At 42.7% G+C, this 26,213-nt stretch overlaps 1 protein-coding gene across 4 annotated transcripts in view; it reads right to left on the bottom strand.

Annotated features, from left to right (window-relative positions):
- The window catches only part of TRAK2 (trafficking kinesin protein 2), a 376,229-nt gene that overhangs the window by 34,853 nt on the left and 315,163 nt on the right, over positions 1–26,213 (bottom strand). For all 4 annotated transcript variants that reach the window (XM_085648987.1, XM_085648989.1, XM_085648988.1 and 1 more), the window contains 3 exons: positions 14,923–15,224; positions 11,088–11,366; positions 8,111–8,210 (listed from right to left, as the gene is read on the bottom strand). In XM_085648987.1, the coding sequence (XP_085505113.1) occupies positions 8,111–8,210; positions 11,088–11,366; positions 14,923–15,224 (681 nt within the window). The remainder of the gene's footprint in view (positions 1–8,110; positions 8,211–11,087; positions 11,367–14,922; positions 15,225–26,213) is intronic.

Here is a 26,213-nt window from a genome sequence, read left to right as displayed (position 1 = left end):
GATATCTACAAAGGGATAATACAGCACTGAAAGGCAGCTCTATGATTGTAATGCTCTCGTGCGTCAAAAGGAGGAGTTTATCCTTCCTGGATTGAAGTTCTTAATTTGCGCAATCTGAAATGGCACCGGAAGGGCAACATAATGTCAGTCTAGGTTGTCGGAGAGATCAATATCGCAATGTCAAGAAATTTTGGCAAAGCATAATTGTGCATGAATTGGAGTCGTCGGACGTTATAACAAAGGGGTCTGGGACATTAATGCCAGATAGGGCTTTTTATTTTTCTACGTTGTTCGCTCAAAAGAATTTGGTTCAGCACAATATTATTGTATGTTTGTCAAGGATTTAAACACAATGGAAAAGAACCTAGGTTCGTGGCAGGTCTGACGAGTTTAAATCTAGAACCTAGGTTCTTTTCCATTGTGTTTAAATCCTTGACAAACATACAATAATATTGTGCTAAACCAAATTCTTTTGAGCGAACAACGTAGAAAAATAAAAAGCCCTATCTGGCATTAATGTCCCAGACCCCTTTGTTATAACGTCCGACGACTCCAATTCATGCACAATTATGCTTTGCCAAAATTTCTTGACATTGCGATATTGATCTCTCCGACAACCTAGACTGACATTATGTTGCCCTTCCGGTGCCATTTCAGATTGCGCAAATTAAGAACTTCAATCCAGGAAGGATAAACTCCTCCTTTTGACGCACGAGAGCATTACAATCATAGAGCTGCCTTTCAGTGCTGTATTATCCCTTTGTAGATATCAGAAAGGAATACCTTCATCCAACTAAGATCGGGTAGGTCTCAACAAGAGATCCATAAATAAGTTTCTATATCTTTTAATAGATTAGTTCATTTTTATGCTGTATTTGTCTATTGATTTTATAGAACCAGCATAATCAAACTCGACGAGGAGATGAAACTACCTCGATTCTAACTGAATTCAATGAGTCAGAAGTAAGCAATGTATTAGAATGTTAGACTCTAGTGAGCCATCACCAATAGCATGCTTTCACTCTTTCACCTAACCATGCAGAAATTACAATGCTGTAAAAACTAATGGATCTTGGTGTTTTCTCACAACGTTAATTCAAAATGATCGCTCTTCACACACGGGCTATCCCTCTTTTCTCTTTCCAGTATGAAGAGAATAATTATGTTTAAGTTGCTGTAATTAATTGACACTATGTTTATACAGGAGTCCCTTTTAGAAATTTCCACTGTCCTGAAGATGGTCTGACGGATTGACGCCATCACAGACCGAAACGTCGACTACATTATCCATATCCACAACATCTATGTACAGTTGATTGCTCTCCCAATATGAGATAGATCTGTGTTTTCTTTTGGATTGGATATTTTGTTTCATGAAATGTGGATAACATTCAATTTTTTCTCTTTTCATGTTACACTGCACATTCAATTGTTTACTTGTACTCCTTTTTATTGATTGTTTATATAAAAAGATCGGTGATTTTTTCACGAAAAAGATACCCCGTGTGTGTTGTATATCTTTGATTAATTCAGTCAAATAATGTGTGGTTGAGTTTCAGTTCTGAACTCATTTTCAAATTAATTTTCCATAATCTACAAAAAAGATATAATCTCTCCAAACAAAATCCCTTGTTGGCATACTACTTTTTCAATCAAATCTGCCCAAGCCCTCAAGGGTACATTGGGTTTTTCCCTACGGCTATACTGAATTAATTTAAGCCATTGGTGGTGGCATTACAGTCCATTGTTTATAGCCCACCATGCTACTTTAGACAAAGGCTCACCTTATGCAAATCAGTATACAGTGGCGTAGCTAGGGGGGGGGGGGGGGGGGGCGGTCTGCCCCAGGCGGCACAATTTTGGGGGTGGCAGCCCGTAGCAGCAGCCGTTAGAATTTATTTGGGGACACTCACTGACAGTACAGTAGTGTCAGTGTCTGTCCCCAAATAAATTATAAAGGCTGCCGCCACTGGGGCACGCGCGCAGCCCCTGTGGAAAGAGCAAGCGCGCTGCGCACCCGATTTTAAAATCATGCTGACGCGCGACGTACCCGGTTTGTGGGAGCTGTGGGTCCTGTCCCAGGGCCGTCAATCTTGTAGCGCGCAAAAGCGCTACCAATGACGGCCCTGGGCATAATGTTTGGTCAGCCCTTGCGTTGCGCTGAAAAGTAGCGTGGCAGTGACGTCACTCGCTCCACCACCACGCGCTCGCCTCTTTTCCGGCACAGGATTTTGCTGCAGGCATCGGGATGATTTTCTGCTTATGGCGGTTCGCGTCGGTGATTCAGAATAGTCAATTTGTTTCAGGTGAGCCGTGACTTCCATGCCCACGCCCGGTGTAATTTCCACATTGCACCTGCCCTAATAGGGGGGCCTGCTTTACTTAAGTTGCTCTCCCGATCATACTCATTCACCCCAAAATTAAGGGACGTTCACATGTCGGTTTTCATGTAAGCGACTAATAGGTGATTTTGTGTTATTAGATCTCCCCCTTAGTGAGTTGCAGCAGCAGTTAACGGCGTTAGCTAATTATACCAAAGAAATAATTTAATACAAAAGTTAAACCAAGTAATCGTCTTTGAAGCAGAAGACTTACATTCTCATTGCCGGCAGACAAACAAAAAAATCTTCATAGGTGTGTAAGAGCTATCAGGGCTGTACATGGGATAAAAAAACTGGGGGGAGGAAGGTCTCTCGAAGGGGCGCGGACAGTGTAATTAAGGGCGTGGCTTAAAACAAGTAAGCTAAAAACCTGTGTTTAGCATAGTGTGCTGCTGGACTTGTATTTTACTGTTTCTGTCATTGTATTCAGATATATGATACAAGTAGTAACCTCATACCTACAAGTCAGGACTATTGGCTTTGTCAATGGTTGTTAGTTGCATAAGATAAATAAGCAGCAACTATGGCTTGTATATAATATTGAAAAATCTTACACTTAAAGCCCTGGTGACACCACAACAATGCTGCTGCTCCTGAGTTTCAAAAAGAGAAGGGAAATCCAGAGAGAAAATGACTCTCTAAAGGATTTCCCTTCCCCCTACAATGCTCATATGGTATGATGTCATGCCGTAACTTCTCCACTAGAGAGAATTGCGTACTTTTGCTGGGGCACAAACCAGAGCCCGATAGAGACCCCTTTCGAGGCCCCCTTTGAAAAACTGACGGTGCTCGGCACCGGTGAGACCCAACCCACTTAAAGCTCTGAGAGCTATCAATATTTACGCATTACAATAAACAATACCTTTCCTTAGTCCTCTCATGCCCAATGTCACTTCGCTAAGGAAAATGATGTTGGCCATGGCATTTTTCAGTTTTTCAAAACTTTATATAATAGAGACTTTTTATTTCTTTTAAAGGTGCTCTCACAAAAAATACTGTCTCTAGTGCTCTACACAAGTGAAAATCAAATTCCTAATTTCTTAGCCAAATCAGAAAAAGTGGAATTCCACCTCAAAGTGATTTCTGACCTTAAAAAAACAACACTAATCAAGGCTATTCAATATGAAGTAGGTTTCCTCTGAATAGGATATAGACACCAGATAGAACACCGAAGAGAAATAAACTGGGAAGAGCTGTGTAATGATGTTCATTTGAAGTTTTCTTTATCAAACATATGCCTCTGTAGCTAGATTTTTTCCGATTGACAAAGAATGATCGTAAACTAACTGTCTAATAGAGCAATAATGAAATCCTGGCTAATGTTTCGAGTAAAAAACATTGGCAAGAAGTGTGACACACATCCTGTATCAGACACAGAGAATATAGTTGCTTATTTGCCTGTTTAGGATGAATTGAGAGATTTATAAAAAGCAGAACTTGATGCAGAGTTAGTAAATGTTATATGGATTTTAAATCGGTGAGCTTGCAATTGGAGATTATATAGGGTTGAAATGTAAAAATATTAAACATGTCTTCTCTAATACTAGATCTTTCATAGATTCACATGGTTGAATTATTCACCATTGTCATGTCTGGAACTCTTGGTAAACCATGTTAACATAGCAGTGTACATTATGACTCAATAACATTGGGAGACACTGATACAAGTGCGGAGCGTGAGCAGGGGGAAGCATTAGACTCACAAGTTTCACCCAATAGTGAACACTTGTCGGATCTGACTGGACCCGACGATAGTCCCTTTGAATAGGCGTTGCATCGGACTTGAGGCTGAAAATTCTCCCCGCCCCCCTCCCTGTTGGCCACACACATGCACATTGTGTAGTAGTAACGTGTACGACAGAGGAAGGGTTTTTGTTCTTTCTTCTTTTCCTCACGAAGTTGAGAGTTAACATTGGGCTCCCCTGTCTAGACTCTGCACCCACCACACATATCTAAATGAAACTGTCTGTGTCAACTGTAACTATACTACAATGTTAGTTCACTGTATTTTTTGTTGATGGAAAACTGAATAATCAAATTTAAATAAACACTCAACAGAAAATTGCAAATACTCGGGGTGCTGTGTGCAGCCCTCTACAACTGCGAGTTCAGATAGTTAACACTACTTGCACTAGTTAATAGACCAAGGAAAGACTAGCATTCCAACGATGCACGTGAGAAATATTTGGGCCCGAAATTTGACAGTGAGGTGAGATTCCAAATTCAAGTCCGAGACTTAAGCTCACACAATCACAGGGCTGCGGATGCGATGGGCGGCAATCGGAGGGATAGCCCCGGGCGCCACCAGCTCTAGCTACGCCTCGGTCAGTATAAAGTGTTTTACTTGGCACCTCCTGGAGTCTGTTTTCTTCTGCATCTTTTTCAGTGTTCTTTGTCTCTGCCTAGCCAATTTCTACGGAGTCGCAGCCTTCCCCTTACAACATCTCTATATCCTTGTGGTTTCAAAGTCGCTCAACAAACACAACTCTTCGAGCGACTCTTGCTTGTACTAAGACTGTGCCATGGCGTAGTATGTTTATCTGGTATTCTCTCTTGCTTCAAAGGTCTTCAGCGGGAACTCAGCACATGTACGCACCCCTTGACTTTATGATTTTTTTGCAGGCAAAGGTAGCACACATCGTGGCTTTCCATCTTAGCAAATTAATGCTGGCGGTCGGGACAAAATCTAAATGGGGTGTGCGCCACACACCTTGATCATTCTCCGAACCGGGAGGCCGATGACATTCTTGAAAAACATTGATGTTATTCACTTTTGTCTGTTTTAATGCTTCTCTTCTGTCTGATGTAAATGAATATGAGAAATAGCACCAAATGGTAGAATACAGCACCCCTCCACCCCCCTAAAAAAAGACCAGGGAAATTACTAAAAGGAGCTTAATTCCTTAACCAATCACTAAATGGCGGAATAATACACAGCATCTGAATCCATAAAATTATCACACTGCAAAACTAGCGTCTTTAATGATGCCTTTTGATGATTGCCAGATCTTCTTGCCAAAAGTATCCCACCTTCTACTCTCCCCCTCCCTCTCTGGAGGGTTGAAAGGTGTTAACTATGATGCATTGAATTTTTTCTTTGCAGCACAAACTACCTTTAGAAATATTGGGTCTGATTCTATAGGTCTTAATTTATTTTCTAGAACCCGTTTTGACTGCTTGTACTAACAAAGTATTATTGAAGGACTATGTGACGAGTTCCCTTAATCCTGAGGCCAAAGTAACATTTGATAAGCTTGTCGCTTCATATGGATCATTTCAAATACAACAGTATTATTGACTTCCTCAACGGTGGCCTGTAAATTGAACTTCCTTACAGCCTTGTTAGAAAAGTCAAGAAAGGATACAAAATCATCTATCAGAGAAATCCTACGAGTAGATTCTGGAAAAGCTGGTGAAAACTCCTAACGGAGGTGGACAATAAAGCAGAACTTTAATAAAGAGGTAAAGTTCTACATCAATGACTCATCCTTGGACTGCGAGTCATAAACCTATGAAAACTAAATTGTCTGCACTGGAAAATGTAACCTCCTGGTCCTCAATGTCGACCAGGATTGGGACGAGTTGCTGCCCACTCACCTTCTGAAGTGGCAGAAGCGGTATCCTGCAAAGGAGAGAGGGTGGAATAGTGACCTCTCCTCCCTGAAGCAGTAGACATCATAGAAATCATTCCTTGACATATCCCCCAAAACTTGGCATGTGTCAAAATACGCCAGCATAGCGGCCAGAAAAACCAGGGTGGTGAAACACCTCTAGGAAAATGTGGGAAACCCACAGAAAAAGGTTTTAAAAGACAGGAAGCATTCTAAGACGAAGAATGAAGGCAAAAACCACTAGGCATCTGGTATTAATAGACAAAATATGCTTGAAATAAAGCAGGGTTATATTAAGGATCTTTCTCACAGAGTAAAAAAGCCGGTCACCCTGCTGGGTGGAATGGTGCAGGTTGCTAAGTTTCTTAAGGGGACATTTATTTTATTTTTGTACGAAGTGTACTGTTTACATTGGAGCACCATTTCCTATGTTTTCTTATAGGTTATTTAGTCTATTTAGTGTGGTGTTTCTCAGCCAACCGTAATTTTACCATTTTGTCCAAATGGATAAAAAGAATTGTAAATGCTGCTGATTGAGCAGGTCTCTTTTTATGAACTTGACTGGGAAGCATGGGAAATCATCTTTAACAGTTGTGTTCTGGTATCTTGTGCAGGTGCAGAGATTTTAGTTAATATCAGAGGAATTTCATGGTGAAGAACTACTTACATATGTCATGTAGAATTGGGAATTGGTTATATAGAAGACACTATCAAAATACAACCAATACTCGAATGGCATAGGATTTGGACCTCGGAAAATCTGGCTTTGAATCGCACTATTATAGATCTTTTAAAGCTGGAAGGGGCGTCAAGGATTAGATGGTTAACATACATTAAATCCTTTCTCTGTAACCTGGACCACTGTGAGTTTTATGATGACCCTACCTCCTTGTCCGTGATTGCGAGAAAGGACTTGAAAAAACTGTGCTTGGACTATCTAAATGATTGCAGACTGGCAACAGAACTGAAGAAAATTTCTGTTCAGGGACATCAGTTGATCTCCACTCATCTTTCAATCCAATCGTATATAACAACTGTTGTTGGAGATTTCGATAGGTTCTTGTTAGTCCGTTTCCGCTTGGGAATCATTCACAGGTTATTAAGTTTTCCTGACCGTAACGATTGGTCTAAATCTTTATGTAATTGTCCATGTGATGATATATCAACTCAATCTACATTACATGTTGTATTTTTATGTAAATTCTACACCATTCCCAGAAAAAGATGGATTCTGCCAGTTTTGAAATCCTTTGGTTTTAGGCACTGCCGACCTGCACTTTTAGCCCTGCAAATGTTAGATTCAGCCCATGTCGTAGCTTCTGTTAATGCATTTTTAAAATTCATTTTTAAATCGAGGAATCAATTGTTAATGTAGCTATGTTTATTGTCTTTTTATGCACCGTGTATTTTTTGCTTTTATGATTAATGATTTTAATCGAATAAAGCTGTATTGATTGATTGGTCTATTTAGTGTGGTGTTTCTCAGCCAACCGTAATTTTACCATTTTGTCCAATGCATAAAAAGAATTGTAAATGCTGCTGATTGAGCAGGTTTCTTTTTATGAACTTGACTGGGAAGCATGGGAAATCATCTTTAACAGTTGTGTTCTAGGATCTTGTGCAGGTGCGGAGATTTTAGTTAATATCAGAGGAATTTCATGGTGAAGAACTACTTACAAAGGTATAAAATGAGTCCACCATGAACTATAGTATCTATTTATTTTTTCCAAGGGCGTAGCTATCAACAGTACAGTAGGTGCAAAAAAAAACTAGGGTACAGGAATTTGAGGGATCTGCTGCACCCACCTTCTAGCTTGTTTCTACTACCATAAAAGGGAAAGGGTCAATGTTTGCATTAACGTGCGTAATGGTGCTTTTTCTAGGTCACGGTTTTCCTCAGCTTCTTTGGCACAAAATCGTTGTAGGTTCCTGTGAGGTTGTGAGGTGCATATCTCAGATCATGACTGACTGTAATTTAGCAGAAGGATGAACGTGATGAGCCGAAGGACTTACTTTAACTGCATTATGTCATATTACAGAAAGCAGAACTACATGCACAACAAAGTAGCCAACCAAGAAGCGATGCTGCGGTAATCTGATCGAGTAGACTCTCTTTACCTGGGAGTAACCTGAGTGATGTCCGAGGGGTGCAGTATCCTACAGTTTGTAAAAGTGAAGGTAGAATTTGTGGAGGATAGACACTTCCCAGGGTTCGCGGCTGCAATAAAAGATGTGACAAATTATGCATAGAAAATATGTGAGGTCAGAAAAATTATTAGACACTGGCTCTGTGATACAACCAACACCCATATGGGACACACTGATTTTTAGGTCTATCACAATTCAAAGCAGGACTACTAAATATATTACAAAGTGTCAAAAGATCCAACAAACTTAAATGTGCTAGTTAACGAAGTGTGTCAAAACTAGACCAATGGGCAGGAGCTTTGCTAGATTTTCAGGACAATGCCTATGTCACTGGTAGCCAATTACCTGCGTCATATGTTCATTTATCTGATGGATGTCTTCAAAATTAAGCATGGCTCAAGCTCTTGTAGACCATCACTGGAAACCTCTGGTCTACACTACAGTAAGGATAACCAGGCAAATTACAAACCTAGTAGCAAAAAAATACAGACCTATAACAATGGCAATAAATTAAACTACTTTTTTGTTGATTGCCATTACGAGTTGTAGCAAGATACTCCCCACAATGTTTAAATCAAAAAGCACCTTTAAATGTGCTTATCCCGCCCATCTATCATTCTTATAGTGAAAGTCAGTCTTATTGTCAGGGCCGGACTGTGAACCACAACTGGCCCTGGCAAAGTGCTCGGCCGCCCCACTCCCCCCCACCCCAAGGGGGGGGGGGCCGCCAAGCTTTTTGTCAGGGCCGGTTTTCGGCAGATTTTGTTACACGGACGATTTTGCAGCATAAACGGCCCTGTAACAAAGACGGCCCCCAGTGGCCCAAAACCGGCCAACTCCCGTGCGCCGCACCGGAGGATTGCTCGGTGCCCGCTACGGCCAGTCCAGCCCTGCTTATTGTCAGACTACTTAAACTGTTAGTATAACATTTCCGATATCTGTATAAACAGATATAGATATTTTCTATCTTGAACTTGTCTTCTGAGGGTGCATTTGGCAATTATTCAGCCTGCCACTATTAAAGTTCAACACAATACAAGATATTACGTTTGTAGGTTATCAGCCTCTCTCACTTTTGTCCATAGCCAATCTTTCCTTTTGTATCAGCCACTTCGTTTAGTAATGTTTAAACATTGATACTGTTTACCTTTGTAACAGCTAAGACTTAATTTATGTAATAGCTGTGAGCCTGCAAATATCGATTGAGATGACAGCTTCTGTTGGAAGGGGACTATTGTTAGCATGAATATGGTCAGACAACATCAAGGAAATGATTGGAAGGTTGCAGCCTGCAGAATTTCTTTGGAAATGCTAACTGGTCTCGGCCTTGGCAAACTGGTGTGATTTAAAAAAAAATTACTACAAGTGTATGCCACAAAAAAAAGAAGAAAAAAAAAAAAAGACATGCCATCCGCACACATGAAAGCAAACCGCTTGTGATAAAAATGTCATGTAGATAAATAAAGACCCAGATGCTTGTTAATAGAATAACACTGGTGCTTCCTAGCGGGCAGGTGTACTTCTAAAAAGCATAGAAACCCTTTCTCCTTTTAATGCACATCATTAGAAAACAGGATTATTGTTAGTGCAAAGAAAAGGCACTGAATTAGTGAAGACCTAGTTTAAAAATACGTCGGTGACTACGAAAACTAAAAAAAAAGAAGAAGGATCAGGCAACATGCCATCCCTTCATGTATAAGAGAGCCAATGGCTAAAGTGGACTTACTTATTGATCTTTTTATGTTTATGGCCTATGATTACTAGAAACATGAGACCTGATAGTTGAGCAAGGGATCTATAAATCAACAAAATTAAAGCCTTTTTGAAAGAAAAGGCAAGCAAAAACGGGTAACCTCTAAAGATGTTGAACAAAGGCAAAACAATGCAAAAAAAGTAATTTTTGAGTGAGAAAAAAGATGAAAGAGGGCAGAGTCCAGGACTCACAGATCCAGCGCACAGGAACAGAAATACAAACTGATCAGCAACTGCCACTGCGATGCATTAATGGGCAGTGGAACTGCTACCTTTCTTCACCTCTTAAGATTAGTGGCTATTTAATTCCATTATAGGGTTCTTATTTTTATTTGAAAAAGAAATTAGAAAGAACTGGGTATGGTTAACTGTCTCAATTCAAATGAACATGTATTATTTTTGTCTTTAGATAAGCATGTAAAAATGTTGGTAGAAGAGACGTTTTCTTTGTTTAGAAACGTTCTGGGATCTCTCGGATGGGTGAAGATATTGGTCATCAATGAAGATCCTGTGATGAAGAAACTTCTGAAACACTGGTAGAATTAAAACCCACGTATTGGAGATCCCACATTGCTATTTTCAATTAAAATGCATTTTAGAATATAGGTATCAAAAAATGAAAAAGACTCCAATTATATGGCTTCTGCATTTTCGTTGTTTAGTATAAAACCACAGGTCATGTGCCAAGATTTATATATGCCCACTTTAGAACACCTCTATGGCTCTGATGAATTCTAGTTGCTTATACATACAATATTGATGTCCCAAGTCGCAAACGAGTAGCAACAGAGGACTTTACAATGTAATTTACCCAAGTATGATTGAGAGGCAGTTCTTGGATTGCTCCAGACAGAGGCTGTGTGTTTACCACTGAAACAGAATTCCCTATACAACTTTCAAAGCCACATCTACAGTTTCCAATAATCATCGTTCCCAAATTATGTCTTAGTAAACTCAGCAGTCTCTATCCTGATGGGATCTGCTTGAGAGACAAAAGTAAGGTATAAAGTATGAGTTATATGCTTACAGCATCCTCAACAAGTGCTCTGGTTGTGCCTCAGGTCTAGTTAGGGTTCTTGGTCCTATACAATAAAACCTCCACATTATCTAAAGTGGATCCAAAGCACAAAGTTCCAGTCTCGAGGAAGGTGAAAGTAAATGGTGTATCAGTCTGTGCTGCACCACTCTGACTTACCAGTCACTGGAACTGATGCAGTTGTACTGGGTGGGAGGAATATACTAGCAGTTATTTTTGGCATAGGTGGCTTTTGGTCCTCCAAGCAGTGATCTTGCACCTGAAAAGTGATGCCTTCATCCTTCTCGTCCTCCTCATCCTCCTCTAAATCACAGAGGTGGTATACTGCATCCTCAGCCAGTGGTTTAAAGCCTTTAGTCACCACACCAGGGCGTGGATCTAAGAGAGTGCCTAGATTGGGCTGAGCAAGTTGTTGCCATTGATGGAGAGTTTGCGAGCCTAGAGGAAGACAAGCAAGAACAACATTAAAACTTTGAGGTACAGGGAATCCTTCATTGTATTGAGAAAACAATTTTATAGTGGGAAATGGAGAAATAACAATTTAGATTGCATATCACCACAACATTTATGGTAATAGAGGACAGAAACCATGAATTCTGAAAATTGTAATAATAAGAACAAAACTGTGGGAATGCAATAGTGATGCACCACGCTTGGATGCTGCAGTATAAAAAAAATAAAAGTTACTATTCACTACCACAATTACCTTTTCTTTATGCATATACAATGGGAAAAGTTATCGAGTGCAAACGTTAGGCACTAAATGATTGCTTCTGCCTCTATGAGGAACTGGCAAGTGACCAAGCACACAGTTTTCACAAAACATATAAGCAAACTGAGACTCACAGATTTGACAATCAACACTACTGTAAAGGCAAACAGAGACCAAACTATAAGTTCAAATTGCCACTCATATTTAATAAAGGCAAGGTCAGATCAGAGAAATGCTGCTCAGAGTTGAAATGTTTTAAAAGGTAATATCACCGAGCAAGACAGAATGCTGGTGAAAGTGGGAAAACTAAAGGGAGCTGTCGCTATCCTGCCTCATTTTTGTGTTATTCTATAATCAAGTTTTGCCCTCGAGATTCGAGGACACGTCAGATTTATTACTGCGCTGAACTTTTAGATTTGCAATGCACCTAAAGTGTACTCCCATCTCATGTCAAGAAGTCCTCCTCGCTCAGCTATGAGAAACGAATGGTGGCCATATCTTCTGCAGCATGAGGAACACATCTTTTTTACCTGGCCCTCATTAACAGGGGCCTAATGGGAGCCTCTAATGAACTTAGCTGGTGCCCCTCATTGTCCTCATGTTGAAAGCTCCAGGTATGATATGTGTATTGTAAAGATGGTGTACCTTTATAGGCACATTCTATGAACAACACCAGTGTCGCCGTGAAGGTGGCCTCTTCAAGTAGTTTTACCTTTAGTCTGTACCTTGGAGTATTTTCAAATATTTTTCATCTGTCTGGAATCTTCTTCCATCGTTCTCCTCTGTTCAGCAACAGCCCCTGGGCTCCAGGTGACCCTCCTGCCACTCAACCCCCCCACGTCACTCTCACCAACTGGTTTTGCCGATATTGAGTTAGGACGGCCAGTACACAATCGACTGAATACTGACTGCCCTCACTTTCCCCTCCCCTACACTAGGAATGCCCTAAAAAGTACCAAATACCTTTACTAGTTATGGTCTCCAATCCTGAACCAAGCATGAATCCTTGATTAGAAACTGGCTTCTCATCAGTAGCCTGGACTCTGGATAAGTACCGGCCCTCGGGAGCTCTTAGTTGGTAACATTTTGAGAAGGAGTTGTACAGGAAAGCTGGTGCTCGGTGCTTCCCAGAAGCGGAATCTTATCACTAATATCCCAGATACTGAGATCAAGCTTGACAAACCTGAGGATCCACTGAAGCTGCTGTGCCCTGGAGAAAGAAGATTACCTTGTAGGCTGTGACCGGAGCTAACCCTGGCCCTTAGAACAACAGTCAAGGTGCATAAAATACTGCTCCCTGTATGGAAGATCAACTCAAGGAAAAGCCAGTTCAGGAGCCACAGGGACAAACAGTCCTGCTGAAGGACAAAGATGAATGACCACAGGCAAACTTGAGTAGTGTCTACCTTGCAGAACTGTGTCCCCACATATATATCCAAAGTATATAATCTGTGATGCCTGTATAAACAGTTATATATTTTTCTGTCTTGAACTTCTCATCAGAGGGTGCATTTGGCAAGCCTGCCACTATTTAAAAAAATTCAAAAACCCACCAAGATGTTCAATTTGTAGGTTATCAGACTCTCTCACTTTGTCCCTATGGAATCTTTCCTTTTGTATTTCCCCCCTTGTTTAATAATGTTTAAACAATAACATTGTTTACATCTGTAACAAACTAAGACTTGATTTACATGATAATCTGAAGGGCCTGTAAATATAGTTTGAGATGACCGTTCTGTTGGAAGCGGACTTGTGTTAGCATGAAATGGTCAAACATCAAGGAAAGGACTGGAGGGCTGTTTGAGACCACGCCGGCTTATTGCTCAGTTCTAAAGTATGATCCTATTGACTCTTGTAGTACTCTCAGTGCGGAACAGTGAACTTTCGAGACGTGATCGAACCAATGGGTATGGAGGTCTAAACATCAAATGGAGCTTACAGATATTCTTTGGAAAGAAAACACACTACCCTACCCAAAGTTAATCTCCGCCTGTGCGCCAAGTGTGAGACACCATTATAACCCTCCTTAGCACTGAGTGACCCCCCACCCTCTTTAACTTCTGACTGCACCTATATCTGCATTTCCCAATCAACAAACTGGCTTTTCCTCCTTCCTCTCAGTATGGTGTTCTATCAAGTATGTAGAACAACCTGAGATGGACTCACAGTGAAGGTGTTGGTGTGACTGTGACCCAGTGGACCCACCCTATGCCAGTAACAGTGGATGTCCCTCTTCCTGTGGGTTCCATTAACATAGGAAGATGCTGACTCATCCAAACACTTAAAGCCCCTGAAGTGGAACAACACTGCGCTCATCAGTCCCCTAAAAGCCAGGGTGTAAGCTTTCACTACAAACTCGATGAACTGGTCTCCTAGCCCATCTTGTAATCAGACATCATGAGATTCCAGTTCACTGATCCTCCACATTTCAGAATCTGCTTTTGCCAACCAAAAGCAGCCTAATGCCTTAAAAACTCCACCTCCTTGGCGGGGTGACTGGGACGAGCATTGCAATTTAGAAGTCACCACCAACATGTTTGGGCAATTGGATAGAGTTGTGGTAAAAACTAGGAGATTTTTTTTTTTTTTAAACTTGGAAACTTCTGTTATAATTTTCTTCTGAGCTTTTGATTGACTGATGCTCTACGCTTGGAAAGCTAGTTTGCTCCAGAGGATCCAAAAGGATCTGAAGTTTGCAGTTTTCGTGATCACAACACAAAACACTTAAATACAGCATCAGAGACAGGAATAAATAATGTAACATTAACTTCCTTTTCGCATTGGGTATATATTTTGGCTCTAAAAGATGGTAGGATCTTTGTAATTTTCTTTATTTTAACTGATCTAAGTTTCTGAGATGTGCATCAACAGTATCACAGACTAGACGTTGATTGTTTTGTGTCATACAGTGTTAGAACGCATACCTATATTATTTCCTAGAGCAAACCCTGACTGAATGACCAGTTACACGTTGGAGTGCCAAGTACACAGGGGGGTTGTTGGCTATACTCAACATGCCAACAATATCTCCTGCCCAGCGGCAGTATGAGGAAATGAGAATGCTAAGCAAGCACTAGCTCCTACCTGTGGGTGTACAAAAAGTTAAGACAAGTAAATAAAAAAAAGTTACTGTTCTGGATAAAAACAGGTGCTGTGCGCTAGCCACAATGGAGCCACACAACTGCCATTTAAGTGAAACATGTTTATACAAATGCGAGAGGTACAACATCTGGCTCTGTGGATTTCTCATCTATAAAGGGGAGGAAGAGGTAGCTTCCTTACCTTCGAGAGGTTTGACAATCTGGAGCTTTTCAGGTAGGAGTGAGCGCAAGCAGCTGGATGTTGCAGAAAAGTCTGTGAGTTCAGAGTGGTAGGTTGCAATGGACAGGACACTCCCATTGGGCGTGCTGCATCCACTGCAGTCTTCCTTCTCATCCTCCATCACTGTTTGTTGACGTTCCCACTCATCCACAAAAAACTGTCTCTCACTCAGGTAGTTTTGCCGGCGGAGAGACAGCCTGTGTAGGGCCATTGCTATGTCCTGTGCCCAAGGAACCCCGGGTTTACCCAGCTTTGGAGCATCTCTGTTAAAAAAAAAATAATAATAAGATGCCAAAAAAATGTATACGTTACAGAATTGGTTTATGGAACATAGCACGGGTGAAAATCACAGGCTGAGCAAATAGCATACTAGGAAAGTAGGTGCAAATGTGAGACTAGGACTGTTGCAGTTTTGCATCTAGTGATGAGTGAGCCACAAAGGTGGAGACGGGTTTGGCTACAGCTAAAAAAAAAAAAATGAAAAAAAATTTCTTATCACACATAGACCTAACTTAATCTCTGTGTCACCAAGAGGGATACAACACTCCATGTACCGTTGAAGACGCAGGACACTGCTGCTTCCACTACATCCTCACAGCAACAACAAAGTTAAATGAAACCGTGAGGTTTGATTTTCTCGGAATACATTTATGTCTTGAGTGACACATCTTCTACGGGCTGAGCAGTACCTTGCTGCACATTTTAAATATAAAGTTTATACTGCTCTACATCCCACCCTGATATTTCACCGTTTGTACCTCCAGTCAGCAATGGGTTATAGACGTTCTCTTAAGTGTAATCATAATTTTACTTTTAAAGTTTGAGTGGTAAGATTTCTTGAGAACGGAGAAACAGGATGAGCTATGAACAAAATTAACGAGTGGAACAAGATCAGACCATTTTTGTGTAATATTGTACTACAAAAATATTTTCAATTTTAAATCAGATAAAAATCTCTGTGGAATGGGAAGCTGCCCAAATTTACCTTGAAGCTGAAAAGTAGTCATGCATCCTGACAATTAAATGTAATGTGGTTATATACTCTCCAATTGTTCGAAATAATTTGATCTTGGTAATCTACCTAAAACCATTGGTCCAAAACCGAGTTTATCCAACATATTAGAAACAGTAAACTTGAAATAATGTAGAATGAGTTTTTAGACATGAAAGCAATGGACTGGTGATCACTTTGGGATTCTATGTGTTACTATCACTTGGCCAGTACGTTTGTGTCATTCACATGGTCTTGTATCACTCTCAGATTTCCATAAATCCTCTCTGCACAGTATTGAGATTTTCACTGACCAGTCATGGCGGCATAGGGTCACAGCATTTGTTTCTACATCGGTTTATTGCTTTACAAGAGAGTACGTTGCAGAACATTTGACACATTTATATGGCATTTGATTACCTGGTAACAATGTAACATTTTAATATTTTGTTGTCCAACGTGACATGTTATTATAATCAAGTAATGCACTGAATTGGGCAAAGCAGTATTACTGCATCAAGGACCAAGTTCATTTTTACAATAAAAACCCTACCAAACAGACTACTACTAGAAAATCCAGCGACATTACTAAAAAGTAACCCTCTAAAGGGTCAGCCAGGTTTGCTTTAGGTGTAATTGAGGAAATAGCTCCCATATCAGACCTCGAAAAAATACTTATTTTAGAACCAGAGAGATGGCAGGGGGCTGGTGCAGTCTTGCATTTATAATACACAACTGATCACAGTGCTCAGCATGTAAAACTCAATAGACACAACTGCATGAACAGAGCAAGGAGAAGTGAACTTGTGGATGGTCTATCATATAGCATCTCTCTGTCACTGATTAAACACAGAGGGAATGACAGGGGCAGGTTAAGGAAAATGCTACTTACCAGTATGTATCTGTTCTTGGCATGTACAGCTGCAGAATGACACTCTTATGCATAGATTGCCATCTGGTGTTGGGCTTGGATGATTGCAGTTTGTTGTTGTCTTGGAAGAAGTCTTTGTAGTCACGAGATAGGTGTCTCCTCCCTTGGACGATAGTGCGCATGGGCATCGATTCCATCTTTAGATTGTTTTTCGACATGATGGGAAATGATGGAGTTTGTAAGAAACAGAAAAGATGTCCATGTGTAATGTATCTAAGTAAGATAACACTGGAACAGACAGAGGTTCCGGAGAGGCGGGTGGGCGTATGTCATTCTGCAGCTCTACATGCAAAGAACAGATGCATACTGGTAAGTAGCATTTTCTGTTCGAGGCATATGAGCTGCAGAATACATACTTGTGCATAGACAATATAGCAGTGCTCTCCCCTAGCGGTGGTCACCTCTATCTGTTGCAGTGGTCTAAAAAGTGTTTTAAGAACAGCCTGGCCTACAGAAGCTTGTTGTTTTGCCTGCACATCTACACAATAGTGTTTGGTGAAGGTGTGTGGTGTAGACCTTGTTGCTGCCTTACAAATGTCATCTAAGGGAATGTTCCCTAAGAATGCGCTCTAGGGGGAATTATTAATGTACGTTTTGCTTTGTGGTAGCATATTTGAATACATTTGACTATCCACCTAGCAATTCCAGCTTTGGAGATGGTGTTTCCTTTATGAGGTAGTGAGAAAGCTACAAACAGTTGGTTTGTTTTTCAAAAAGGTTTAGTTCTGTCAATGTAATAAAGTATAGCTCTTTTGACATCCAGTGTGTGAAGAGCTCTTTCTGCTACAGAATCTGGTTTTGGGGAAAAAACGAGTAATTCCACAGATTGATTAAGATGGAAAGCCGAGATTACTTTGGGAAGAAATTTTGGATTTGTTTTAAGAACCACCTGGTTATGATGTATTTGTAAGAATGGTTCTTGTACGGTTAAAGCCTGGATCGCACTTACTCTTCTGAGCGAGGTGATTGCCACTAGGAAAGCTACTTTCCATGTAAGGAACTGCAGTTCACATTTGTGTAAAGGTTCAAATGGAGGACCCATGAGCCTAGTAAGGACTATGTTTAAATTCCACACTGCAGATGGTGGGATTGTGGGAGGAATTATCCTTTTAAGGCCTTCCATGAACGCTTTAATAGCAGGCACCCTAAACAATGACAAATGTTGTCTGTTTTGTAGGTAAGCGGCAAGCGCCGCAAGATGTAATCTTATGGACGTGTATGCTAGATTACATCTCTGTAGATGCAGTAAGTAGCAAATAATATTTTGGATCGAAGCATCTAGTGGGTCAATCTTGTTGGTATTGCAGTAAATGACAAATCTTAAGCTCTAGTTGTAGGGCATCTAGCTTCTTCAATAATGTTCATACAGTCCAGTGGGAGGTTGAGGTAACCGAACTCTAGGACTTCAGGAGCCAGATTGCCAGGTTCAGTTGAACTAGATCCGGATGCCTTATCTCTCCATGGTTCTGTGTAAAAAGCTTTGGGGGAGGTGTAGTTTTTGGTGTAGAACTACTGAGAGTTCCAGCAGGGTTATGAACCATGGTTGCCGGGCCCATGTTGGAGCAACTAGGATCATTTTGAGAGACTTGTTTGAGCTTGCGCACCACTAATGGAATGAGTGGGAGTGGCAGAAAAGTGTACGCAAATCTGCCTGACCAATTCATCTATATCGCATTGCCCTTAGACAATGGGTGTGGATACCTGGCGGCGAATGTTGGGCATTTTGCGTTTGCGTGTGTGGCGAACAGATCTATGTCTGGATGGCCCCACATGTGAAAGAATGGATGAAGAACTTGAGGATGAAGTTCCCATTCATGTATCTGCTGTGTTTGACGACTGAGCAGATCTGCAATCTGATTGTGGACCCCTGGAAGATGTTCTGCTAGAAGGTATACGTTTTGTGGGATGGCCCATCTCCATATGTTTAGCGTAGTTGAGAAAGCTGCAAAGAATGTGTTCCTCCTTGTTTTTGTATATAATACTTTGCTGTCATTATCTGTGCGGACAAGGACAGTTTTGTTGGCGAGATGGGGTTGGAATGATTTTAATGCGAGAAAGATTATTAGTAACTCCAGGTGGTTGATGTGGAGCACTTTTTGTTGAGGGGCCCACCTGCCCTGAATCGTGTGGTTTAGGAGATGGGCTCCCCAGTCGGTAAGTGATGCGTCCGCTGTTAGCACTTTTTGTGGAATTGGATCTAGGAATGGCCGCCCTCTGGAAAGGTTTTGTGTTTTCCACCACTGCAGAGAGCGATGTGTGCGGCTGTCCACCAACACCAGATCTGAAAGTTGACCTTGAGCCTGGTTCCACTGACGTGCTAAGAATTCCTGTAAAGGGCGCATCTGAAGTCTTGCATGAGGTGCTATGAAAATGCAAGTGGCCATCATTCCTATGAGCTGTATAAACACTCGAGCTGGTAGTGAGTGTTGGGGTTGAAATTTTGTGATTAGGGTTTGCATACTGGCTATCCTGGCTAGATTGGGGGTATGCAAGAGCTTTGGAAGTGTCTATTGTGGCCCCTAGATACTGATGTATGTGGGAGAGCTGGAGATGTGATTTAGTGAGGTTTATGGTGAAACCCAAGTTGTGGAGCAGATGAATTGTTTGGTGAGTGTGATGAACACACTGGTTGCATGACTTGGCTCTTATCAGCCAGTCGTCCAGGTATGGAAACACATTAATTTGTTGTCTCTGCAAGTGGGCGGCTACCACCGCCAGACACTTTGTGAAGACTTTGGGTGTTGTGGTTACTCCGAATAGGACGACCTTGAACTGATAGTGTTGACCGTCCACAGTAAACCTTAGATATTTCCTGTGAGCAGGGTGTATATCAATATGGAAGTTGGCGTCCTTGAGATCTAGAGTGGCAAGGAAGTCGCCTTGTTGAAGCAATGGAAGGACCTGTTGAAGAGCGATCATATGAAAGTGAACTGACTGTATGTAGATATTGAGAGGTCTGAGGTCCACTATTGGTCTGAGAGTACCGTCTTTCTCGGGAATGAGAAAGTAAAGTGAGTAAACCCCTGTACCTTGATGCTGGAGGGGAACTGGTTCTATGGCATGCTTTTGAAGCAGTGAGAGAACTTCCTGTTTGAGGAGCATTAGATGTTCCGTGGAAATTGGACGTTGTTTGGGCGGTAAGTTTGGGGGATTTGCGGTAAGTTCAGGGCAGTAACTATACTGGATAATTTGTCTTACCCACCTGTCTGTAGTGATGGAGTTCCAGACCGGTAGGAACTGTGAGAGTCTTCCTCCGACCGAAGTGGAATGGTCTGGAGGGAGCGGAGGGAAGTCATTGTTTGGTAGTGGGGGAGGTTAGATTGTTGTTACCTCGTCCTCTGCCCTTTGTTACTATTTCCCCTGTACCCACCTCTAAAATATCCCTTGTTGAGGGATGTTTGTGTGGGGTTTTTGTAGGAGGAGGAAGTAGTGTCTGTACTAATGTTTTTGGATGCGCTCCTATAAAATGGACGACGAAAGGAACCTCATGTTGTTTGAGAGTAATGCTCCAATAGATTTTGCAGTGTAGCCAAACAGGTGTTCTTGATCAAACGGCTGATTTAAGATAGTTGTTTGCACTTCCCGTTAAAAACCATAAATGCGCAACCATGCATGTCTGCGTAGTAGAACACTGGTGTTGACAGATCAAGAAGCGGCGTATGCTGCATCGAGGGCACATTTGATGGATGCATTTGTAACTACCTTGCCCTCCTGGACCAAATCAGTGGCTTTGGCCTTTGTATTGGTCAGGCAAATGTTGAATTAGGTCTTCCAGCTCATCGTAGTGAGCCCTGTCATATCTGGCAAGTAGTGCCTGTGCATTAGCTATCCTCAAGTGATTGGCTGCTTGGGAGGCAACTCGTTTGCTTGATGCATCTAGCAGTTTAGACTCTTTGTCTGGAAGTGGAGCAGCACCAGAGGTTTGTGAATTAGCATGTTTCCTTGCATTGGACACTACCAGAGAATCTAAAGGGAGGTGTCCTTTAATGTAGGTGGGATCGTTGGGGGCAGGTTCATAATTTTGTCAATCCTAGGGTCTTTAAATATGTCAGGTGCCAGTTTAATGACACCTTTGAGCATGGGCAATATATGTATTGTCTTTTGTGACTGGGCAAAAGTATCTAGTAGGAAGTCCTCTTCCATGGCGTCTGAATGTAGTTGAACACCATGATATTGCGCAACCCTATTAATAAGCTGACTAAACCCTATTTTATCATCTGGGGGAGATGGCCTTGTTGGGTATGCATCTGGATCAGGAAGGTCTGGAGGATCTGAAGGATCATTATAATCTGCCCATGTATCCTGTGGTATAGTAGTGTCATCATCAGGGTCATCTAAAGGATCATTATGGTGTGCACCCCCGCCCCCCAAGTCATCCTCTTCCTGTGGTGGTAAGGGTGAGCATGGAGAGAGCCTAGGAGTGTGTATGGGTGAGTTTGTAGGAGACAAAGGTTAAGTATGAGGCACAGGAGATGAGTCTTAGGGGTCAAGTTGCAAAGTCTCTTTTCTGGACAGGTACCTCAGGAGAGTGTGAGGTATCCAATTTACTCTTCTTTGTTGGGAGGCTGACAATATGGCCTGTTTTAGGGTCCACATGTAATGTCTTTTGCTTTGGATCGATAGGATCTGGTTGAAACTGTTTCCCTCCATGGTTTCGATTTGTGCTCTGGAGCCGTAGGAGAGGTATTGTGCTCCTTTGGCTTCGATGTTGAGTCGGAAGGAATATGCTACTTACCAGTATGCATCTGTTCTTGGCATGTAGAGCTGCAGATCTATACACTGTGCATAGATCGCCATCTGGTGTTGGGCCCGGATTTTGCAGTTTGTTTTTCCTCTTGGAAAGTCTTTGGAAGTCACGAGGTCGGTGAATCCTCCTTTGGTTAGTATTGCGCATGGGCTTCGGCTCCATCCTCAGATTGTTTTTCGCCAGCAGGGAAAGATGGAGTGTAGTAGTAACAGTAAAGAAACCCATGTGTGTTGTATCTAAATAAGATAGACTGGAACGGATACATGTAGCCGGGGAGGCGGGTGGGCGTGTATAGATCTGCAGCTCTACATGCCAAGAACAGATGCATACTGGTAAGTAGCATATTACGTTCGAGGCATATGAGCTGCAGATTATGCACTGTGCATAGACTATATAGCAGTACCCAACCCTAGCGGCGACCACCGGCATCCGTTGCAGTTGTTTGGAACAGTGTTTTTAGTACAGCCTGGCCCACACTAGCTTGTTGCTTGGTTTGCACATTTACACAGTAATGTTTTGTGAAAGTGTGCGGTGTTGACCATGTCGCTGCTTTGCAGATGTCATCTAATGGTATGTTCCCTAGAAAAGCCATAGAAGCCCCTATCTTCCTTGTAGAGTGGGCTTTAGGGGGAACAGATAGCGTTCGTTTTGCCTTGTGGTAGCAAATCTGTATGCATTTTACAATCCACCTAGCTATCCCTGATTTAGAAATAGGGTTGCCTTTATGTGGTGGAGAGAAAGAGCCAAATAGCTGTTTGGTTTTACTGAAAGGTTGTGTTCTTTGGATGTAGTAAAGTAATGCCCTTTTAACATCCAGTGTGTGTAAAGCCCTTTCCGCAACGGTTTGAGGTTGTGAGAAAAAGACTGGTAATTCTACCGACTGGTTGAGATGGAAGGGAGAAATGACTGGGTAGGAATTTTGGGTTGGTGCGGAGTACAACCTTGTTCTGATGCATTTGGAGAAAAGGTTCCTGTATAGTGAGTGCTTGTATTTCACTAACCCTTCTAAGGGAAGTGATGGCCACTAGAAAAGCTGTTTTCCATGTGAGAAATTGCAGCTCACAATTATGTAATGGTTCAAAAGGCGGTCCCATCAGCCTTGTGAGAACTATATTCAAGTTCCAGACAGGTGAGGGTGGTACTCTGGGTGGAATTACTCTTTTGAGGCCTTCCATAAACGCTTTGATGGCAGGCACCCTAAAAAGCGATAGGTGCTGCCTGTTTTGTAAGTAAGCAGCAATTGCTGCGAGGTGTAACCGAATGGATGTATATGCTAGGTTACACCTTTGTAGATGGAGCAAGTAACATATGATGTGCTGTATGGACACATTTAGAGGGTTGATTGTGTTATGGCAGTAAACAACAAATCTTTTCCACTTTGTAGCATAGCATGCCCTAGTAGTAGGGCGTCTAGCTTCTCTGATAATATTCATGCAATCAGGGGGAAGGTTAAGGTATCCGAATTCTAGGACCTCAGGAGCCAGATCGCAAGGTTGAGCTGAGCTGGGTCCAGGTGCCTGATCTCTCCATGGTTCTGGGTTAGGAGGCATGGTGAGAGGTGTAACTTTTGGTGTGGTACTACCGAGAGTTCCAGTAGTGTGGTGTACCACGGTTGTCTGGCCCATGCTGGAGCTACCAGGATGAGTGTGAGGGAATGCTGTTGTAGCTTTCGCACCACTAACGGAATTAGTGGGAGAGGTGGAAAAGCGTATGCAAATTTGTCAGACCAGTTCATCCATATCGCATTGCCTTTGGACAATGGGTGTGGATATCTGGCAGGGAAGCTTGGGCATTTTTTGTTTTCGTGGGTGGCAAAGAGGTCTATATGAGGATGCCCCCACTTCTGAAAGAACGGGTGAAGAACCTGTGGGTGAAGTTCCCATTCATGGATCTGTTGCATTTGTCTGCTGAGCAGATCTGCCACGGTGTTTTGGATTCCTGGGACGTGTTGGGCCAGGAGAAAAATTTTCTGCGGAATTGCCCATCTCCATATGCTCTGTGCTAATTGAGAGAGCTGTGGAGAGTGTGTGCCCCCCCTGTTTTTGAATGTAGTACATTGCAGTCATGTCTGTGCGAATGAGGACTGCCTTGCCTGAAATCTGCGTCTGGAAGGATTTTAGGGCTAGAAAGATTGCCAGTAACTCCAAATGGTTGATGTGGAGTAACTTCTGTTGCGGGGTCCATGTGCCCTGCACTGTGAGATGTAACAGATGAGCTCCCCAGCCGGAGAGCGATGCGTCTGTTAGGGTTATTTGTGGAACCGGGTCCAGGAACGGTTGACCTTTGGAAAGGTTTGTGGTGTTCCACCACTGCAGAGAGCGATGGGTGCGACAGTCCACCAACACCAGATCTGTCAGTTGCCCCTGGGCCTGGTTCCACTGGCGCGCTAAGCACTCTTGGAGTGGACGCATCTGGAGTCTTGCATGAGGCACTATGAAAATGCAAGAGGCCATCATCCCTATAAGTTGCATAAACACTCTTGCTGGGAGAGAGTGTTGAAGTATGAATTTTTGACGCAGAGCCTGTATGTTTGCAATCCTGGCAGTATTGGGATAGGCTATGGCTTTTGAGGTGTCTACGGTGGCACAGAGGTATTGTTTTGTGTGTGAAGGTACCAGGTGGGACTTTGTGGTTCACCGTGAAACCTAGCTGGTGAAGTAGTTGGATTGTAGCGCGGTGTGGTGCACACATTGGTCGTAGGACGTGGCTTTTATTAGCCAGTCGTCCAAATATGGGAAGATGTGAATGTGTTGTCTTCTGAGGTGTGCCGCCACTACTGCTAGGCACTTGGTGAATACCCTTGGTGCTGTTTTGACCCCGAACGGGAGCACTTTGAACTGGTAGTGTTGCCCGTCCACTACAAACCTGAGGTCCTTTCTGTGAGCATGGTGTACTGGAATGTGAAAGTATGCGTCTTTCAAGTCCAGTGTGGTGAGAAAGTCGTTGTGGGAAAGGAGTGGAAGAACCCGTTGAAGGGTTACCATGTGAAAATGGTCTGAATGTATGTAAGTGTTTAGAGGTCTGAGATCTAGAATAGGTCGTAAAGTCTCGTCTCTTTTTGGAATCAGAAAGTACAGGGAGTAGACCCCTAAGTTTTGCTGATTGATGGGGACTTGCTCTATGGCTTGTTTTTGCAGGAGGGAGATTACTTCCTGTTTTAATAACGTGGCATGTTCTTGTGACATTGGGCGTTGCCTGGGTGGAATGTTTGGGGGGTAGATGTTAATTCTAGGCTGTACCCTGAATGAATAATTTGGGTCACCCATCTGTCTGAGGTGATGGTCTCCCAGACGTGAAGGAAATTTTGTATTCTGCCCCCGACCGGAGTGGAATGGTCTGGAGGGAGCGGGGGAAAGTCATTGGGTAGGTGGTGTGGCAGAGCGGGCGGTATTTGTCTTGCCTCTGCCTTTATTATTATTTCCTCTGTAGCCGCCTCTTTGATAACCCCTTGTGAAGGTAGACTGAGGAGGGGATTTGTAGGACGTGGATGCGCTATTCGAGGAGTAGCCTCTACCCGTGCCCCGAAAGGAAGAGCGGCGAAAGGAGCGTCTAGGAGTGTGTGACTGTAGGGCTCCCATGGATTTCGCCGTATCTGTGTCTTTCTTCATCTTCAAGAGCTTCATCAACTTTTGGACCAAATAAATGTTGTTGATCAAATGGGCTGTTCAATATGGAGGCTTGCACCTCAGGTTTAAAGCCTGAAACTCTTAACCAGGCGTGGCGACGAAGGAGGACACTGGTGTTTATGGCCCTGGAGGCTGTATCTGCCGAATCTAGTTGACAGCGTATAGAGGTATTAGTTATAGTTTTTCCCTCTTGAATCAATTTGTTAGCCCTATTTCTGTATTTTTCAGGGAGATGGTGCATGATGGTTTCTAACTCATCATAATGCGCTCTGTCGTATCTGGCCAATAGCGCTTGAGTGTTGGCGATACGCCATATATTGGCGGCTTGTGATGCAGTGCGCTCCCCTGACGCGTCTAGGAGCTTGGACTTTTTGTCAGGTGGTGGTGCTTCGCCCGACGCCTGAGAATTTGATCTCTTCCTAGCTGTAGATACCACTAAGGAATCCAGTGGTGCAGGGCCTTCAATGTATGCAGGACCCTAGCCCTGACTGGGTCTTTAAAAACCTCTGGTGCATGTTTGATTACTCCTTTTAACATAGGTAGTATAGCCGTGGACCTATGTGCAGTATCGAAGGTGTCTAGGAGAAAATCTTCCTCTACTGGGTCAGTATGTAGCTCTACGCCGTGATAATGTGCCGCCCTCTGTAGTAGGTGGTGAAAACCTAACGAATCTTCTGGTGGGGATGGCCTGGATGGATAAAGGTCATCCTGTGGGACATCTGGGATGTCCGGATTGTTGTAATCATTGCATGGGTCTGGGGATCCAGTAGGGGTGGGGTCTTGTGGCACATCTGCTGGATCGTAGTAAGGGTCCCCTTGATCATCATGGTCTGGAGACAGGGTCGGAGAGCGATGAGGCAGGGGTGGAGAAGGTGGAGGGGGCGGAGGTGGAGAGGGTGGAGGAGGTGGTGGGGAAGGCACTCTGAAAGGGGAGGTAGCAGTGTCCTTCCTCTTTGG

The sequence above is a fragment of the Triturus cristatus genome, chromosome 3_2 (genome assembly GCF_964204655.1).
Source record: "Triturus cristatus chromosome 3_2, aTriCri1.1, whole genome shotgun sequence".
NCBI lineage: Eukaryota > Metazoa > Chordata > Amphibia > Caudata > Salamandridae > Triturus > Triturus cristatus.
The sequence above is the reverse complement of the archived record's forward strand: the minus strand, read 5'-3'. Positions and strand labels throughout refer to the sequence as shown.